A 17,810-nucleotide genomic window follows, 5' to 3' on the forward strand; every position below is an offset into this window, starting at 1 on the left:
AAGTACTCTTATCACAAAATCTCCAGCAATGTTTAACCAAGTACTGAAAATATAAAATACCTCAGTACCATAAAATAAAAGATGAAGTTTCTGCTCTTTTTATTGAGATGGCATTATAGTACCAGAAGTGTTTTTGTTTTCCTAAATATGTGCTTATCTGTTGAAGTTATTTTTGCACATGATCTTGTGGTAACCATTATGTTTGTCCATTCCTCCAAAAGCAGTGCAAAGTCTTCACTCTGTAAGAATAAGAACTGAATGTTTAAATGGATTGAGGTGGCTGGTTCTTTACTGACTGTGCCATGAACACGGGAGTGTGAGCAAGAGCTTTGTTGCTGTGCTGGCTGCCCAGAGTGGCTGTGGAGTTGTGGAATGTCCCTCACTGGAGACTTTCCAGGACCATCTGAACACAATTCTATGCAATGTGCACTAGGACAACCCTTGAGCAGGGATGTTGGCCCAGATGACCCACTGTGCTCCCTTCCAACCTGACCCACCCTGTGGTTCTATAAAGGCTCAATCAAAGATCCAGTGAAATCCCTGTAAATGAATTCCACAAGAGGAAGCCCAAAGCACAGTTGTTGTATAGAGACCAAACATGTTGATTATTTAAGTATAGTAATTACTCCACAAACTTACTGGCTGAGTTAATTTTTTGACATGTGCATATTCAATATGCCAGCTGTGGTACTGCATTAACCAGTTAATGCCCTTTACAGAGAGCTTATGAGGAATTGGTGCAGGATTCCATACCAAACCACACACAAGCACAAAAACAATGGGTACAAGAAAAGAGTTTAAATGATGGCTCAGTACACAATCTCTACCATCAGTTTCATGGGTATTGGTCAGTTTGCAGGTTTTATTTGATCATGTGCATAAAATCCTCCAATTGCACTTCTATTGAATTCAGCAGAAGATGTTTTGACTTCAGTGGGTACTGAATCAGGCACTGTGGAATTGTATCTGGTTTTACACACTCTAGTTTATATACTCTAGTTTTACAGTTGTAATTTCCTTGACTCAGTTAGGCTATCAGTGATTATGAAGTGCAGTACAAAGTCCTCATGAGATTTCTGCATGGAAATGAAGGATGCTTCTGAATAACAAATTATTTTTAGGATACTTTCCTCCTCTGCACAGACTTCAAGTCCATATTCATTCTCACAATAGTAACACTACTTAACCATCCTCTTTGGAGGACTATCCTACCTACAGCCATTTGCAAGGCTTATTAAAGTTAACTTATGCATCCAGCAGTGCTTCTTGAAGATGAATACCAAAGTGGTTTGTGTTTTAGTGCTCAGAAGCAAATATCTCAGAAGCAAGATGGTGTCATCCAGATAAAACTTTTCATTAACAAGACATTAACCAGTTCTTTCACGCTGTACTTGATTCTTATCAAACTTCACTTACAGATAAGTACATCTTATTGATTAAAAGCAATCGAAGATAAACTCATTCCTACTCAAACAGGATTGGACTCTAATAACCACCTTGCTCTTTTCAGCACCATCCAGGAAGGACCAAAAATCTTGCAATCAAAATCCTGTAGTTTTTGGGTGGAAAAATGAAGGCAGATTTTTAGGTGGAAAAGTTACATAGCTTACACAATTTGTTTTAGACTCTGCTTGAAATTCCCACAGAATTCCTAAATGCCTGTTATGTCTTCTGGGAGAACAAATAACCACAGGCTGTTGTCACCTCCCAGAACTGCAGCCTTCATAACTCCATGGATAGGAAACAGTCAGAAAAGTAGTTGGTATAGAAGAGAAGGAGGCCAGGGGAACTGTGAGGGAAGATGTCAAAAGTTCATTTGTTTAAAATGTCTAACTGGTAAATATGCTCAGTTTCTTCTTACATTTGCCTCTGCACATTGTCTCTTCTAAAAGGGAATTTCAGAAGTTCTTGGTGGGCAAGGATAGCAGAGCTATAAAATGAACAGTTCCTGATCCTCAGTTTTGGAGGCTGTTTGTTTGCCCAGGAGAGGTTCCAGTCCTATCAATGAGACAACCAACAGAGGGAGCAGCCTTCTAACAAAGCAATTTCAGCATTTCGGTTTACTTTTTGTAGCAACTAACACTCCAAAGGAATATGATTTAATCCTCAGCAAGTCAAGACAGAAAAACAGAGGTTTTTAAATGCTGTTTATGTCAGGCACAAAAAGCACATACAGAACATCTGCTGCATTTAACTCCTCAAGGGCAGCAGTGAATTTGACATGCAGGAACACAGTCATTTCTGTTTGACCACATTTACCATCCACAAAAAGGAAAAAAAAAAACCAAAGAATGTGGTTCTGCAAAGGAGACTGCAGATAGCACCAAGCTCCTGACACCTGCAAAGCCAGAAGAGTGAGTACTAAATCATAGAATCACAGGATACCAGGTTGGAAGGCACCTCAAGGATCAGCTGGTCCAACCTTTCTTGGTAAAAGCATGTAAAGCATAAGATATTTGGTATGAAATCCTCAATGCTGATTTGGTGTGCTTGATTTAAGCTTTAGAGACACCCAGACAGAGTGCAGGATCAGGGATATTTGGGATATGCCTACCTACAAACACCACCTAATTATATTTACCTAAAGGCACAAGGAATAAAATGGGTATTTAGAATCCTGTCAAGGAAATGTGAAGAGGGACTACATGCAACCCAAGCTCATCAAACCTTCAGAGTGACCTGAAGGGCAGCTGGTCCCTTCCTTTGGCATACTTGAGCCCTTTAGATCTCAAAGCACAGGAAAGATCAGATCAGAGGAAACATCTCAAGATCATTTTGAAAACTTCCACTATAGGATCCTTCACCCCATTAGCAAGGACACAGAGAGAGCACCAAAAATAATCTTGCCCCATCAGAAAGTCCTGTGCTCTACTCACAACAGCCATAGCTGGGGCATGCTTTAAGGTTGTGCTTTCAAACAATAGAAATGTGTGTGCTCTTATCAAAAATCTCACTAAAAAGTAAACAATTCCTATTGATTCTACTAACACTCCCTGGAATCCAAATAATAGCAGCCACCTTGTTTCTATCTTTCCTTGTGCTATTACATTTTCTAACAATAAAATAGTCACTTTCTTACACTTGAGGACTGCACTTCAATAAAAATTTAAAAAGCACTATGGAAAGCTAGAGAAAGGGGATTAGCACAGTAACTTTGATTCTCCTTCTCAGTGCCAGTTAAAATCTACAGACATTTGTATTCTGTCTTTTTAACCTCCATGAACAGTGCTGAACATGTCTATAATTCAGCACACGAATATCATGAATAATATACCTCTAGTCTCAGGTGTGCAGTAAAACCCAGTGTTACAGGAAGTGCATTCAGTCAGTTAAGCATTATGAGCATTTTTAATTATCTTTAAATCAACAATTATTTCTAAAAGGTCCTCCAAACAATTTTTAATAAAAAACTAATTTACTACACACAAATTAATTAGTTTGAGATAAAATTAGTGGCATCTTTTAAATGAGATTTTGCAACCAAGGTCAAGGGTAGTAAACATCTACTTCAGGTTCTAAAAGACACAGCTTTTGGACTATGAAGTATTTCAAATTTTGTTTTGCCCCAAGGAAATGAAGAATTGTTTCCATTGTGATGGAAGAAAAGCCTTAAGGGAAATAGGGCACTTCAGACTTTAGTGGATAATCAAGTGAAAACCACTCAGATGATGTTTTGATCAGGAATTTGTTCAATTAAAAAAGAACGAGTTTTGACACAAACCTAATCATGGCAATAAATTTTCAGAACCTGTGATGCTGCACAGAGATACATGTGCCAGTGCTAGAAAATGGCTTGGCTGCTTGTACTCCTCTGCAACCTAGAGCAACCCAAATGGAGATCTCTAAGGTGTCAGTCTCAGGCAAACACAGTCATGCCACTCCAATAGTGCCACCTGCTGCATACTGGGAAAGTGTACAGGGCTCTGGAGCTCCAGGTAACTCGATTTAAAGATCCATTGACTGATTTTAAAAGAAATCACATGGTGTGCATGCATGACAATAGGAATTTATTTTTATTTATTAGCAATACCTAAAAGGAAGTTGTTCCACCATGCTGTAAGAACAGAACCTGTGGGTAATCTGTTTTCAAGTTTATCCCAGTGGCATAACAAGGATTAGCTGCATCAGCTCACTACACATCAAAGTCACAATTAACCTCATGTATTTTCTGATGTCATGGAGATTAGAGCTGCAATTTATTTTATTAATCATATCCTGGTTGCAAATTATTCACAAAAAACCACACACATGTGTATATATATATATGTGTGTGTGTGTGTGTGTTTGTGTATATATACAGACACAAGAGACATGCTTTGATGGCAAAGTGTACCTGCACAAACACACATACACACCTGCAGAGATTGATTCAATCATATCTCAGATCCTGAGTGCAGTTTTGGGCCTGTCACAACAAGAAAGACTTTGCTGGAGTGTGTCCAGAGAAGAGCAACTGAGCTGGAAATGGGCCACAAGTCTGATGATGGAGCTGTGGGGACTCAGTCTGGAGAAAAAGAGGCTCAGGGGGGACCCTCTCACTCTCTACAGCTCCTGTCAGGAGGTCATAGTGAGGTGGGGGTTGGTCTCTTCTCCTGGGTAACAAGTAGCAGGATGAGAGGAAATGGCCTCACATTGCACCAGGAGAGGTTCAGACTGGATTTTAGGAATTTTTTTCATGGAAAGGTTACAGAGCACTTGGGGAATAGCACCTGAGAACATTGTTTAATGGTGAACATGGTGATACTGGGTCGACTTGCTGATCTTAAAGGCTTCTTCCAGCCTTAACAATTCTATGCAGACTCTGCTCACAAGTTTTCCCTGAGAAGCAAACAAACTGCAGTGCATATAGGATTGGCTGAGCTAATCCTGTTTGCAGTTCCTCCTCTCTGCTGTACCACCTGGGCCCATTCCCTTTGTCTCACTGGCCATCTGGCTCCTTTACCTGCTTTGAGGTTCTGTTGCTTACCCATGGCACTGCTTGGGAGGGGACTGACTTGTATAAACCACTCACGTGACTACGTGTGATGGCTTTTCCTGATGCTGAGGGAATGGTGCAGCACAAATAATTAATAATGATTTCTGATCAGATATAAACTCATTACATGTTAAATGCTCTCCTAATGAGAAGTGAAGCTCACATCTCTGAAGACAGAGCCTGTGTTTCTGGTTTAAGGATGCTATCCCAGTAATCCCTCCTGCCACACACACAGGCAGGCTGCACAAGTCACTTTCACAGGAGGTCAGAGAGTCAAACTGTGTGACTGGAATTTTAAAAAGGTTGGGTAACTTTTATGACCATTAATAATGTTTGTATCGAATGCCAGCTCAAACTGTAATGAGGTTAATTAAATCTCCTGTCCCAATGTATAAGTCAACTGCCTGGAGGTCCAGAGGCAGACTCCATGTGACAACAACTCAGAACACTGGACAAACAAGGCAATTGAGGCACTGCTTGCTAGAGAGCACCAGGTGTTTGTCACTGCTGAAGACAGAGTATCAAAGTAGATCTAACAAAGCCATGATACATCAGAACAATTCTAACATGACATGTGCTTTTTCTGAGGTAGAGAGAAGCCAAATTCATGAGTATCCACAGTGTCTGTCAGAGCATTATATTTACTGTTCCCTCCCTGGTTAAGGCAGGAAAGGACTGCAGCTGAGGTAGGTCACCCAGCTGTAAGACACAAGCATATTGGGAAGGCAGGAGTAATTATTAACAAGTCAGCTACAGCAGATTTACACATGTGAGCCTACTGAGCCTTCCCAGAACTCTGTACTGCGTATCTAGAGTCTTGTCACCTGCAGGCACAGAACCTTCAAGGGGATGTCCAAGATCTGCAGGATTTCAGCCTGATTCAGTCAATCATTTATGTGCAACCCAAGGAACATGAAGGAACAGGTGAACTGGCTGAGCTCAGGCAGCTGGGAAGCTCAAGTGTGTTCAACAGTCTCAGCAGAGAGAACGGCTGCAACATTTCAAGCTCCTGCCAAAAGCCTCCTCTGAAATCACCCACTGCAGCACTTTGGGCACATCAGCACATTTCTGCTACAAAAGGCATGCCAGCCTGCAACAAACTGACTTTTTATCCTTTCCCAAGTAGGAAAGGGCCCAGGATTTCTGAAGCTGCAAGGAGGCTTGGGTTATATGTCCTAAGATATTCAGTAATACTTAAAACTAAGTCAAAAACTTGAAATAGCAAAGTAGACCTCCTACTTAAATGGGTCAACCTGCTGAAGGTTTACTTCTTTTACTAGCTATAGAAGATTGTGACTACAAAATCTTTAATATTTTTTTAACTTTTAAAATAAATGAATACAATCTCTGCTCATTTCTGTTGTTGTTTAATGGGTCTTAGTAAATTGCATCTTTTTCTTATATATAAATGGTATAATAACATATTGTTGCTTCCCAACCATCCCTTGTATTTTGTTAGGAAACAAAACTTGGAATTTATTACTCGGTTTCCTGATACTATGTAACAACACACCTTCCTTACCAGGCTGTAACACATCTTCCTGTTCTTCCCATGTGTGCACAAAGGGAATGTAACCACTTCAACTACACAGATGTAACTGTTGTAGCACAACTGACTTTTATAGAGAGGATTTAATTAACATCACGCCTGGTGAAGAGAAGGTTGTGTGGAGACCTCATCGCAACCTTCCAGTATCTGAAGGGAGCCTACAGGGAAGCTGGAGAGGGACCCTTCATCAGGATTTGTAGTGACAGGACAAGGAGTAATGGGTACAGATTGACAGAGGGGAAGTTTAGGCTGGATATTAGGAAGAAATTCTTTATTCTGAGGGTGGTGAGATATAGGAACAGGTTGCCCAGGGAAGCTGTGGATTCCCCAACTCTGGCAGTGTTAAAGGCCAGGTTGGACAATTCCTTGAGCAACCTGATCTAGTGGGAAGTGTCCCAGCCCATGGCAGGGGGAGTTGGGACAAGACGATCCTTAAGGTCCCTTTCAACCCTTAACATTCTATGAAATTCTCTTGTGCCACAATAACACCACAAACGTGTGCAAGTTTTCATAAGTGAGTGGTTATTATCAGTCTAACAACTGTGGTTTATGTCCTTCTAGACACAAACTCTTCTCAGCTAGAAAAATACAACATCCCCTCACAAAGTATCTTGAAAAGAGACCAATGGATAAATAAAAACCTATTGTCAAAGCGACAGGAGTGTTATCCATTTCCAAGAGAAACTACCATTTTCTTTCACTCAAGGCAACTTCAAACCACTAATCTTCCCTACAATTCCACTGACTTTAACTCAGTGGGTTAGAGTATGGTGCTAATAACACCAAGGTTGTGGGTTTGATCCCTGTATGGACCATTCACTCAGACTTGATGATCCCTGTGGGTCCCTCACAACTCAGGATATTCTGTGATTCGGTGACTTCTGTTGTGCTTTATCGTATGCAGGGTGACCCCAAAGTCTGGGAATGATTGGTATCTGACTCCCTCCATTGATTCAGAAGGCTGAACAATTGCTTTATTAAAACTATACTATATTACATTATTACTATATTATAACTATACTAAACAGATACTGAAGAATACTAAAAAGATACTAAACAAAAACCTGTGACTGTCTCTAGACGGTCAGGACACAGCTTGGACCTCATAGGCCAATTAATATAAACAACAATCACCAGAAGCCAATTAAGAACTCACTCTCAGTAAACAATCTCCCTAACACACTCCACATGTGCAAAAACAGCAGGAGCAGAGAATAGAGATAAGAATTGTTTTCTCTTCTTCTCTCTGTGCTTCTCCAGGAAAAATCCTGGGAGAGAGAATTATGTCTCTCTCTGTTCAGCGAATGTGAATGCCACAGTGCTTGATGGAGGATACGACATCTGGATATGTTGGCACAGACCCACCTGAGCCTCCACATCCAGCACAGGAGATTCACAGTTCTAAGTGTATCGTAGGACTTGAAGCCCACAAAGCTGGAAAAACCCACTGCTGTTTCCTCCAGCCATCCATCACACAGGCCATTGTGACAAGCACCTGCCTGGCTCCTGTGTCCCCAGGGTTCCATGGGGACCTCCTGCTGCTGCTGCTGTGCCCACAGCCCCATCCCCAGCTGCTCCAGACCCTTCATCTCCAGGCCAGCAGCTCCCACCTTGCTCCCAGGAAGGAGCTCGAGGAGCACCCCCCGAAGGCTCTGCCAATTCCATGGGGTGCAGGTGGGTGCCCAGGGCTGCTGTGGGTGATCCTGGCTCAGGGGGATGCACAGGACACTGCTCTGCCTCCACTCCCCCAGCCACGAGGGATGTGTCAGAGCTGTGCCCAGTGCCTTTCCTCCTTGTCTTTATTATTATTAGCCTGCATTTCTTAGCCAACCATTCTGACAACTCTCTGCTCCTTCCATCGACAGTTTGGCTTTCAAGCCTTATTTCTCTACTTGGTTTATGCCACACAAAAGGTAAATTGTCTGTAGAGGATGACATTTTAGTTACAAAACTTCAGTCTTGCATTCAAAGCGGCTCTTAGGAAATACCCGACTGTTTACTCAAATTAGTTTTTAGATAGTCCTTTCAAACTCTTACCAAAAATGTGTCACTGCATGAGAATGAGCAGATGCACAATTGTATTAAAACTACAGTTGAACTGCATAATTTTTTCACATACTACTGTCTTGGACCCTTGATGGACCTATTTCAGGGATAAAAACTTGCAGTACACAGCCCAGGCAAAGTGTTATACTTTATCTGATATGATTAAAAGCCACATGCTTTTCAAATTTTTGCCTCATTGTGAGATAATAATGTTAACATTAAGTTTTAAAATTTAGCTTACCATGCATTTTAAAAGTTTGCTCAGCTCTCCTTAACAAAATTATTATTTCTGTAGTTTATTTCCTTTTAGAGAACAGCAGAAGTCCTGAATGAGTCAGAGTAAGGCATTCCTGTCTCCAGCCTCCCAATTCCAAGTGTTGTTGGCTCATACTTTTCTGACTCTGCACCCAAGCATGATTACTTTTAATGTATTATTTGAAAGGCAACAATAAACACAAAATTATGAAAGCTTGATAAATCCTCCCCTCCCACCCCACTGCCCCAAGAAGCATCAGCAAGAAGGGAACTGAAAGTTAAGGAAAGGAGAGTGGGGGGTAAAGACACAAAATACACAGGAAAAAAGAAAAATATTTCCCAGGTGGAACTCCTGGCCTGGGGATGCCTCCACAACAGCATGCATTTAAGAATTAACTTTGCTACATAAACCAGTATTACCCAGCCTTTTCTGTGTTTGGCTGTGTTCAGTGAGGGTTTATACTTCACTGTTTTTTTTGGCAAAGGTTCATATGCTCACAACCTTAAGTAAACATTGAATCCAGCTATGCAGTCCTGATCCTGAACTCTTGTCTGCAGGAGCTCCAGGCACTCAGCATGAAAACAACCTGAGTGACATCCACAGCTCCAGTGCAGACCTGACAGCTCCTGACACAAGGCACCGTGCTTGGAAGAAAGTCACTCCTTGATTTAGGAAGATTTCAGATGCTTCACACCTGATTTGCTTTTTTTTTTTTTGCCAGCACAATGAAGGAAATGTCCTGCTTCTGCTTGGCTTTTTCTTCCTTGTTGGAACAGATGGTGAAGGCTTACAAATACGTGACTGGTAATTTTTCAGTGACTCATAGCTCAGAGCCACAGGTTTCAGATGGTGATAAGAAGCTCACCAGGATGGATGTAAGCATGCTTGAGGAGCAGTATGACCATATAAAGCAGAAGCAAAAACTTCAACCACACATTATTGTATATAAAACAGGTACGCTTCTATTTGTAGGAAAAAAATGCCTATGTAATGTAAAGATTATTTCTTTAAATCTTTAATAACACTTAGTTTGTTCTTTTTGTGTTCAGTTTCAAGAGATGTAGAAGTAAATTCTTTTTCTGTCATTTTGGGGTTTTATTTGTTTTGCTGAAAGGTGGTTTTATATTTATATCAATAAGCTTCATGTTAGTGAAACATTATTATGTATTTGAAACAGATGAACATATTTGAGGTAAGGTTTTACAGGTTTTATATCAGTAAAATAAAGTTCTAAACAGAAATAGTAAACTTTACAGTACTCATGTTCTTCATGTCTATGATAAGTGTATTTGTGCAATGTATTCTGTAATATTTCTGCTCTCTTGAATGCTTCCATCAGAACCAGCTATTCTGGGTCATCTTTCTCTTTTTCCCTTCTCTGTCTGTGTAAAGAAAGACTACAGGAAACAATGGCAAATATCAAGTAACAAGCACAAGCTAGGGGTTTGTTAAAATATAACTTTAATTAAAAGTCATAGTGGGTAACTAAGATGCAAGTTTTGAACAAAAGGTCCTGTTTTGAAAGTATTTCAGTGCATATTGCTTGGAAAGTGCATAAATAGAAAAACAAGTAAGAATATGTACCATTCATCTACCTGCCGTGTCAAACAGATTTTATATAAGAAACTTGCAATTATTTTAAAGATTTTAGTTAGACTACTGTTGACACTACTACACTGATACATTAGCTTTCCAAGTTAAAGTGATATTGAGAATACTAAGACAACTAATGAAGTTGTCTTCTGAATTTAATTTTAATATAAACCCCATGCTTCATTCACCTCTCATATTAGTATTTAGCTCAACAAGTGTAGGACTTAGGTTATTTCATTCTTTACATGTTCCTCTACATTTTTCAAAAGTTCTAGCATTTGGCTGTGTAAGACTTCATGATCAAAACAATCAGAAAAAAACATGTAATTATGAACTATACAACAGATTTGCTTCTTCAATATTCTTTCATCCAAACGTTTTGAAATTCTCATGTTAAAAGAATTAAAATCTCTGTGAGGAAGAAAAAAAATATATATACAAGCTTATTTTATCAGGTATCAAAAAGCAGCTAACTTGAAGACAAAACAGCCCATCTAATCAGTTATAGCAAAAATATGTTAGTTAAAGAAAGGGAGCAGAAGTCTTTATACAGATTAATTCAAATGAAGTTTCAGATATAATGAATGTAATTAGAGCAGATTTTTTGCAAGGACATTTTTAGATGAAGATTAAAATATGTAAGAAAGTAGAACTGCACAAGATTCTGGGGAGTTTAAAATGTAGTAGGGCTAAAAATCCACATACAAGTATTTTTATACACATGCACATTCCCCAAAACATTCACAAAACCACATAACCTGCTGCACTTAATTTCTACCTTCAAACAACCTGTGTGAAAAGAATTCACGTCATTGCAAGAAGCAGTCAGAATTTGGGCATTTTTTGTTATACTGAGTTCTCAAGGTCCTAAAAGTTTATCTTACACATTCCTGTGGAAGCTGGGAAAACCTATTTCATTTGCACCTGTTACATGCATCAGTTTTCAGGAAAATGTGGAGCAGAAATGATCATGGCCATATCAGGACTGCCCTACACCATCCTGAAATTCCAGGTAGCTCCAAAAGGCAGTCCATGTATGGATCAGTGATTTGTACTGACAGAAAATTGTTTCCCCTAGAGGGTAAAATTATGGCTGTGCTGGGAAAGGGGTGACAACCACAGCACCACCACAAACCCCACACATACACACAAACCTCAAAGGTCAGACACACAAACTCTCATGGAAGGAGAGCACCCTGTGGTCCTAAACATCCCTGCCAAAGGTCTTTGCTCTTACCAGTAAAACCCTGCTTTGCTCCTGCCTGGCAGAGCTGCTGTCCTTCCATGGAACCACAGGGATTTTGAGCGCTGTAGGTTTGTTGCACCACAGTTGGAAGGGTAATTCCAAGTTTTTGGAGGACTTTTAGCTTTGTATGTCACTTCCTGTCTGCAGAAGTCATGAAATTGTGGACCTTTAAACAGAACTTAAGACACTCTAACTTCTCTATTTTTTGGACAGAGGGGTTAGTTACCAAGGAGTCACCTGAAAACAACTTAGTTTCTTCCCCAATACACACAGCCACATTCATGCTTCTGCCCACTCCTGATTATTTGAGAACAAAGACCATGAGACGATTTGAAAGGCACCAGTTAGGGGATAATACAGCAGTGCATTCATTACTTATTGGCTAAGAAGCTGAAAAACAGTATTTACTTTAGAAATTAAGTGGGAGTATTCAGCACATGCAGTCACAACAGAATAAATACTGGGGCTCTGACTGCAAAAATCTCTTCCAAGTATTTCCCAAGCTAACTTGAGGTAAGATTAACTTTTGCCACTCCAGAACCTTAAAAGAATCTATTAATGATGACAGCATATGGCCAGAGGGTAAACAACTGTGCAACAAGGCACAATTTACATATAAAAATAAATATACAATTTACATGGAGGAAAAAAAGATAGAAAAGCAAAAAGAAAGATCTGTATAATTGCAGCTTTCTGGAGAAGTTTGGACAGTGCTGGAGGTGTGTTAATTCAACACCCAGTGGTTCAGGACTATTGCATTTCTATCCAAGGTCATTGCTCAATTTTCTGTGCTGCACCTGTAGCCAAGCAAGGAATCAAATCAACCTTGAACTCAAAACCAGTGCACACTATTAAAATTGATTAGTCACTCAGAACTTTCTGATCAGCTCAAGACAGATCATAATTATTCTGATGACCAGTTCATAAGGTTCTAGATGTTCTGATGTTGCCTATCAATGTCAGTCCAGCCAAGAGCACAGTTAACACCACAAAAACATGCAAAGGTGCTTCACCTGAGTCTCTCAATTCCATTCTCTCCTGGTTTTTCTCTCACATACAGAGAACAAGCCTGGGTTGTCACAGCTTGGTGCTACACTGTGCTGTTCTGCAGAACATGCAGGGCTCTGATTTGCACGTGGACCTTTTTGTAGTCAGCCAAGCTCAGCTTTATTTCTTGGATAAGAAATAGGCATTCAGCTTTATTTCTTGGATGAGGTCCAGTCATAACTTGGATTCTCACTGTTGCATGGTAGAGAACTGTGTATTCTTATGTCTCTGAGTGGTGTCACCTTGAGAAATTCTGTTAACACACCTCATTGTACAGAGGGATGCATAAACACACCTGTGTCTCAAAGCTCTGCACGTGCCTCAGTCTCCTTTCTCCCAGTAACGTGGCATGAGAGCCAGTGTGGTCTGACATGGTTCTCCCTCCCAGCCACGCTGCAAAACAGCTCTTATCAGATCAACTCTTGATGGCCAAGGAGCAGAAAAAGTTCTGTGATATTATGCTGGGGTTGTTGTTTTGGCAGTGGGAGACAAAGCCCTTGCTTTGCAAAATCCCTGTTGTACAGGTTCATTTACTGCCAGTAAATCAGCTGGCTCTGACATCTCCTAATACATATTTGTAAAGATGACACAAAAGGCAGCTGTAAAGCAGAGGTTGTGCTGTTGGGCTTTTGTGCAGGCAGTAGCCTATTCAAACTAGCTTCATTTAAAATTCAGGGTTACAATCCTTTTAAAACAGTTGTTCAAAGACACTCAAAATATAATCAGCACTCTTCTATGTCTTCTTTTCTTCCCTTAATGTGTTCCAGAACTTATACTGCAACAGACAGTCACTATAAGTTAACCCTGCAAATAAGGCCAGCATTCTGTACAACCCCTACTTTAAACTTTATTTATACCATCTGAAGTATATTTAAGTAGTGTCAGTGAATTATCTTTAGTGTAATAGATCAGTTTCTGTTCATTTTCAAGACACAGAAAACCAGTCATGACCAGCAATTTGATGACTGCTACATGTAATTAAAGTAGCACTAGCATTTCTGTACCTAATATCTTAAATATTTTTAACAGAAACTTTCCTAGTGCTTCAGAAATTAAGCTATAGGGGTAGAAGAATAAACAAAAAAGGAGACCCGAATCTCTCCAGTTGTTACAGCTATACCATTCACAGAGGAAGCCGATTCCTCTAAGTTATCATTCAGGCAACACTAGTGTGATAAGCTATTTACACAATTTATACCAACTGGAATAGTAAAATTGCAGTAAAATATTAAAATACAAGCCCATAATGTTAATGATCCCTCATTAAGAAAAAGAAGACATTCACAACTTGTTTCATCTGGAAATAATCACAATATTACTAAGCTGTGAATACAAACTTCAAACCGTATCAAACACAACATTTTTGTCTTTCAAATTACAGCACTTGCCAACACACTGAGCAAGTCCCTACTCACCTTAAGAAGTTTTGCTTACAAGCAATTAATTACTGAAAGTCAATTCTCAATCTGTGCTGTTAATGAGTCTTAGAGTACCAGTTAGATCAATATTGTCTTGATAAATTTCCATTTTCATTTGACTAAAACTAGGATACCATTTATACTTTCAGAACTGCAAAAGCAAGCATGAAGTAGTTCTACTCCTTAACCTGGCATCAAAAGAACTTGCACTACTCTTAGCCACTGAAACAAAGAGCACAGTTTAAACTCTTTTTTTTTTTAACTGAAAAGTTTAAAAGCTTTTCAGATGAGTTAATGCTGCTGAAATCATACCCTTGATTTTTGCCACCATAGTAACGTGCACAAATGCATTTCTCCTGCAGGTGGACATGAATCTGTTCTGCCAGAATCAATGATCAACCCTGTTCTAATTAATAAGAAAGTTAAAAGATCAAAGTCATGTAGAGGAGACGTCCCTGTCAGAAAGGTCCCACTGGAGACAACCAACGGTGGTGACTCAGAAGAGGATTTGCTATGGCGCGTCCACCTGGGAAGGCACCGCCTGGGGCAGGCCCTGGGGCAAGGAGATTCCTGGGATCTCTCCCACTGCAGCAGCACACCATGGAGTTTTGACAACCAGAGACTGATTTCAAAGGGAAATGGCACACTGCAGACCAAGGAACCAGCAGGAACAGGTGAACTGGCTGAGCTCAGGCAGCTGGGAAGCTCAAGTGTGTTGAACAGTCTCAGCAGAGAGAACGGCTGCAACATTTCAAGCTCCTGCCAAAAGCCTCCTCTGAAATCACCCACTGCAGCACTTTGGGCACATCAGCACATTTCTGCTACAAAAGGCATGCCAGCCTGCAACAAACTGACCTTTTACCCTTTCCCAAGTAGGAAAGGGCCCAGGATTTCTGAAGCTGCAAGGAGGCTTGGGTTATATGTCTCGCAATGACATTCAGTAATACCTAAATCTTAGTCAAAAACTTGACTAAAACATAAAATAGCAAAGTAGTCCTTCTAATTACACAGATCAGCCTCCTGAGGGTTTACTACTAGTATTAGCCATGGAAGATACTGACTATATAATATTTAATATCTTTATAATTTTTAACATGTGATTTCATCATTCACTGTCAAGATATTCAAGACAATTTCTGATGTATTTTTAAAATCAATTAATAAAACCTCTGCTCATTTCTATTGTTGTAATGAGACTTAGTAAATATAATTCCTCTCTGATACATAAATTTTACCATAATATATTTTTGGTTCCCATCTATCCCCAGTGTTTCATTAGAAAACTAATGAGGTCTCCCCTTCTTCAAGATCTTTAGAGGGAGGAAACCCTTTCTTGCAGGTGGTTTTCAATGACACAAACAGGATCTTTGAATCAACCACTTCTGGCTGCAAGTGTTCAGACACACCTCTTTTTCAAATGTAGTCTTCACAAAAAATTGGAGATGGGAAATGTCTCCTTACTTCATGATGGTTAGCCATGGGACACCATAGTAACTGGGTTTTTTTCTTCACAGTAGTTAAAGTATTTAAAGTATTATTAGGAAGGAAAAAAAAAGGTAAAAGCGTAGATATACCTAATAGATATAACAGGGAAAAATACTAGATAACAATTAGTCCACATGAAACGAGAAATTACCTGCAAGGAAATACTTCAAAAACTTCATTGTCCTTTGATTGATTTAGTTATCTTAATTAAACATGGACCTTGAAAACCTTGGTTTTAAAGTCAGTGCAGGTTTATGCATAGACTAAGTAACTAACTCCTTTGTAAACTCTCATACAAACACTTTGTCCTTTCCTCAGGCTTCTCTAGGATATTACTGTGCTTTGTACTGACTGGAACTAATTTAGAAAAGGTATTTTGCCTTTGGAATCTTTCAATTTAATTTCCAAGGACATTATGAAAGAGCATTTTCAGTAAGTTTTTACTTTTTAGTGGGGTAGTTATGAGAAAAGTTCCTATACTAACATTTCTAGAGACTGGAATATTACACACACACAATTGTCTAAGGAGAAAATTACAGGTTTTTTCCTAAAGCAGCTGTAGTGAAAATGAAACAGAAAAATAAGAAAAGAGCCTAAAACTTCAAATACTAGGAAGTCCCACTTCTGAAGGGCACCTGATCTGCAAAACCTTTCCTGTTAACTTCTTCATGTTTGGCCATCATGGCCAGGAGCTTTCGTCACTGTCACCACAGATGTAGTCAAGTTTCAAGCACTGAACTCAAGACTGCCATAAAGCAAATTTACTTTATCAGTAGGCAAGCCTTACTGATTTATGCACATGGGAGAACATGGAATCCTGAAATTCTAGTTCAGTGTCTTGTTCACACCCCATGAACCCTCTGAGGTTTCCATTCCAAAGCTGGAAACGGGACTCTCATGGTAGTTTGCCTGACTTCCTAAGGAAAATGTTAGGACAGTCCTGCAGGTCCATCCATTCTACAATAAATCACACTGCTGAGCAATTATTTCAGTCACACATAAATAAAATAGAGTAAAACAGAATGAAATCCCTTTGCTGCTGGTCACATGAAAGAATTAATCCACATGAGTTACTTGTAACTGGTGTTACCCATTAAAAGAAGTCTGTCTCTTACAGGCACCAAAAACATTCCAGGAACGAGTCCCAACTCACTGAGGACCTCAAATATAAAACACAGTATTGAGCAGCCATGTTGTACAGCCAAATCCCTGAAGCTTTGCTCCCTGCTCCCATTCCTGGACATTCTGGGGACTGGAAGTGACACTGGAGCTCTGCCTCAACCTGAGGTGGTGTTTGGCACATCCCTCATGGATTCTTCCAGCCCAGTCTCTGAACCCAGGTTAACTTCTGACAACCCCACAACCAGGCAAGATCCTGCCCACCCCCACTGATGGGGAAATACAAACTCCCATGCTAAATCTCACCTGCAACACTGCTGCCTTCAAAAAATACAGAAAAACCCCAACCTGCACATCTCTGCCTCACACACAGAGGTGGCAGATGAGGGGTGGCTGCAGAACACTCACCCCCAACCCAGACCCAGCCTCTCCTGGAGGGACAGTCCCTCAGGCAGCCTTGGGGACCCCCATCACATCCCATGGATGAGCCATCTGATGCTCTGGAGCCAGAAGGTCCTGCTGTTGTCTCATTAACCAGAGTGCAACAAGCCAATAATTACACACTTGAGAGAGACATTATTTATTTTGGAGTTGTACAAGCCTGGGTGCTGGTGGTCTTCCACAAATCAAGCACACCCACTATCAAAACTTTTTAGCATTTATACATTTTAGCAAACAAAGCCATTATGATCTGCTACAAGTTGGATAGCTCTTTTCTTAATTAGTATTCTATCTTCTACTGGCTAATGATTCTCTCACTTCTTATGCTAATAAGCACTTTCTCATCTTTTGACCTTGTGGGTTTCGTGGGTCATTTTGTTGTGATGTTTCCCTGGCAGAATCACCTTTTACCCAGTTGGAGCTGATTTCAGCATGGTTACTTAGTTGGTTTTATTTGTTTCTTCCTTATCTTGGAAGCCCTCCCAAATGTCCTTGTGGCTTGTAAATTCTGCATTCTTTGTGTCCACTATCATTAGTAGCTCCTTCTTCCCAAGCTCTGTTAACCTTCCCCAAGGTCTGAGATCATTGAAACATGTCAAGCCCTAAACCTGAACATGGCAATTCTACCAATAATT

The 17,810-nt window shown here is 40.1% G+C and overlaps 1 protein-coding gene across 1 annotated transcript; it reads left to right on the forward strand.

Moving 5' to 3' along the window:
• The first annotated feature begins 9,479 nt into the window (after positions 1-9,479).
• On the forward strand, positions 9,480-15,115 carry CUNH9orf152 (chromosome unknown C9orf152 homolog). Its single transcript, XM_071429923.1, has 2 exons — positions 9,480-9,780; positions 14,493-15,115. The coding sequence occupies exons 1-2, from the start codon at positions 9,552-9,554 to the stop codon at positions 15,062-15,064; spliced, it is 801 nt and encodes a 266-aa protein (XP_071286024.1). The 5' UTR covers positions 9,480-9,551; the 3' UTR covers positions 15,065-15,115.
• Positions 15,116-17,810: the final 2,695 nt, after the last annotated feature.

This window comes from Agelaius tricolor, unplaced genomic scaffold (assembly GCF_023055355.1).
Source record: "Agelaius tricolor isolate 1412-34295 unplaced genomic scaffold, bAgeTri1.0.p SCAF_6, whole genome shotgun sequence".
Classification (NCBI taxonomy): Eukaryota; Metazoa; Chordata; class Aves; order Passeriformes; family Icteridae; genus Agelaius; species Agelaius tricolor.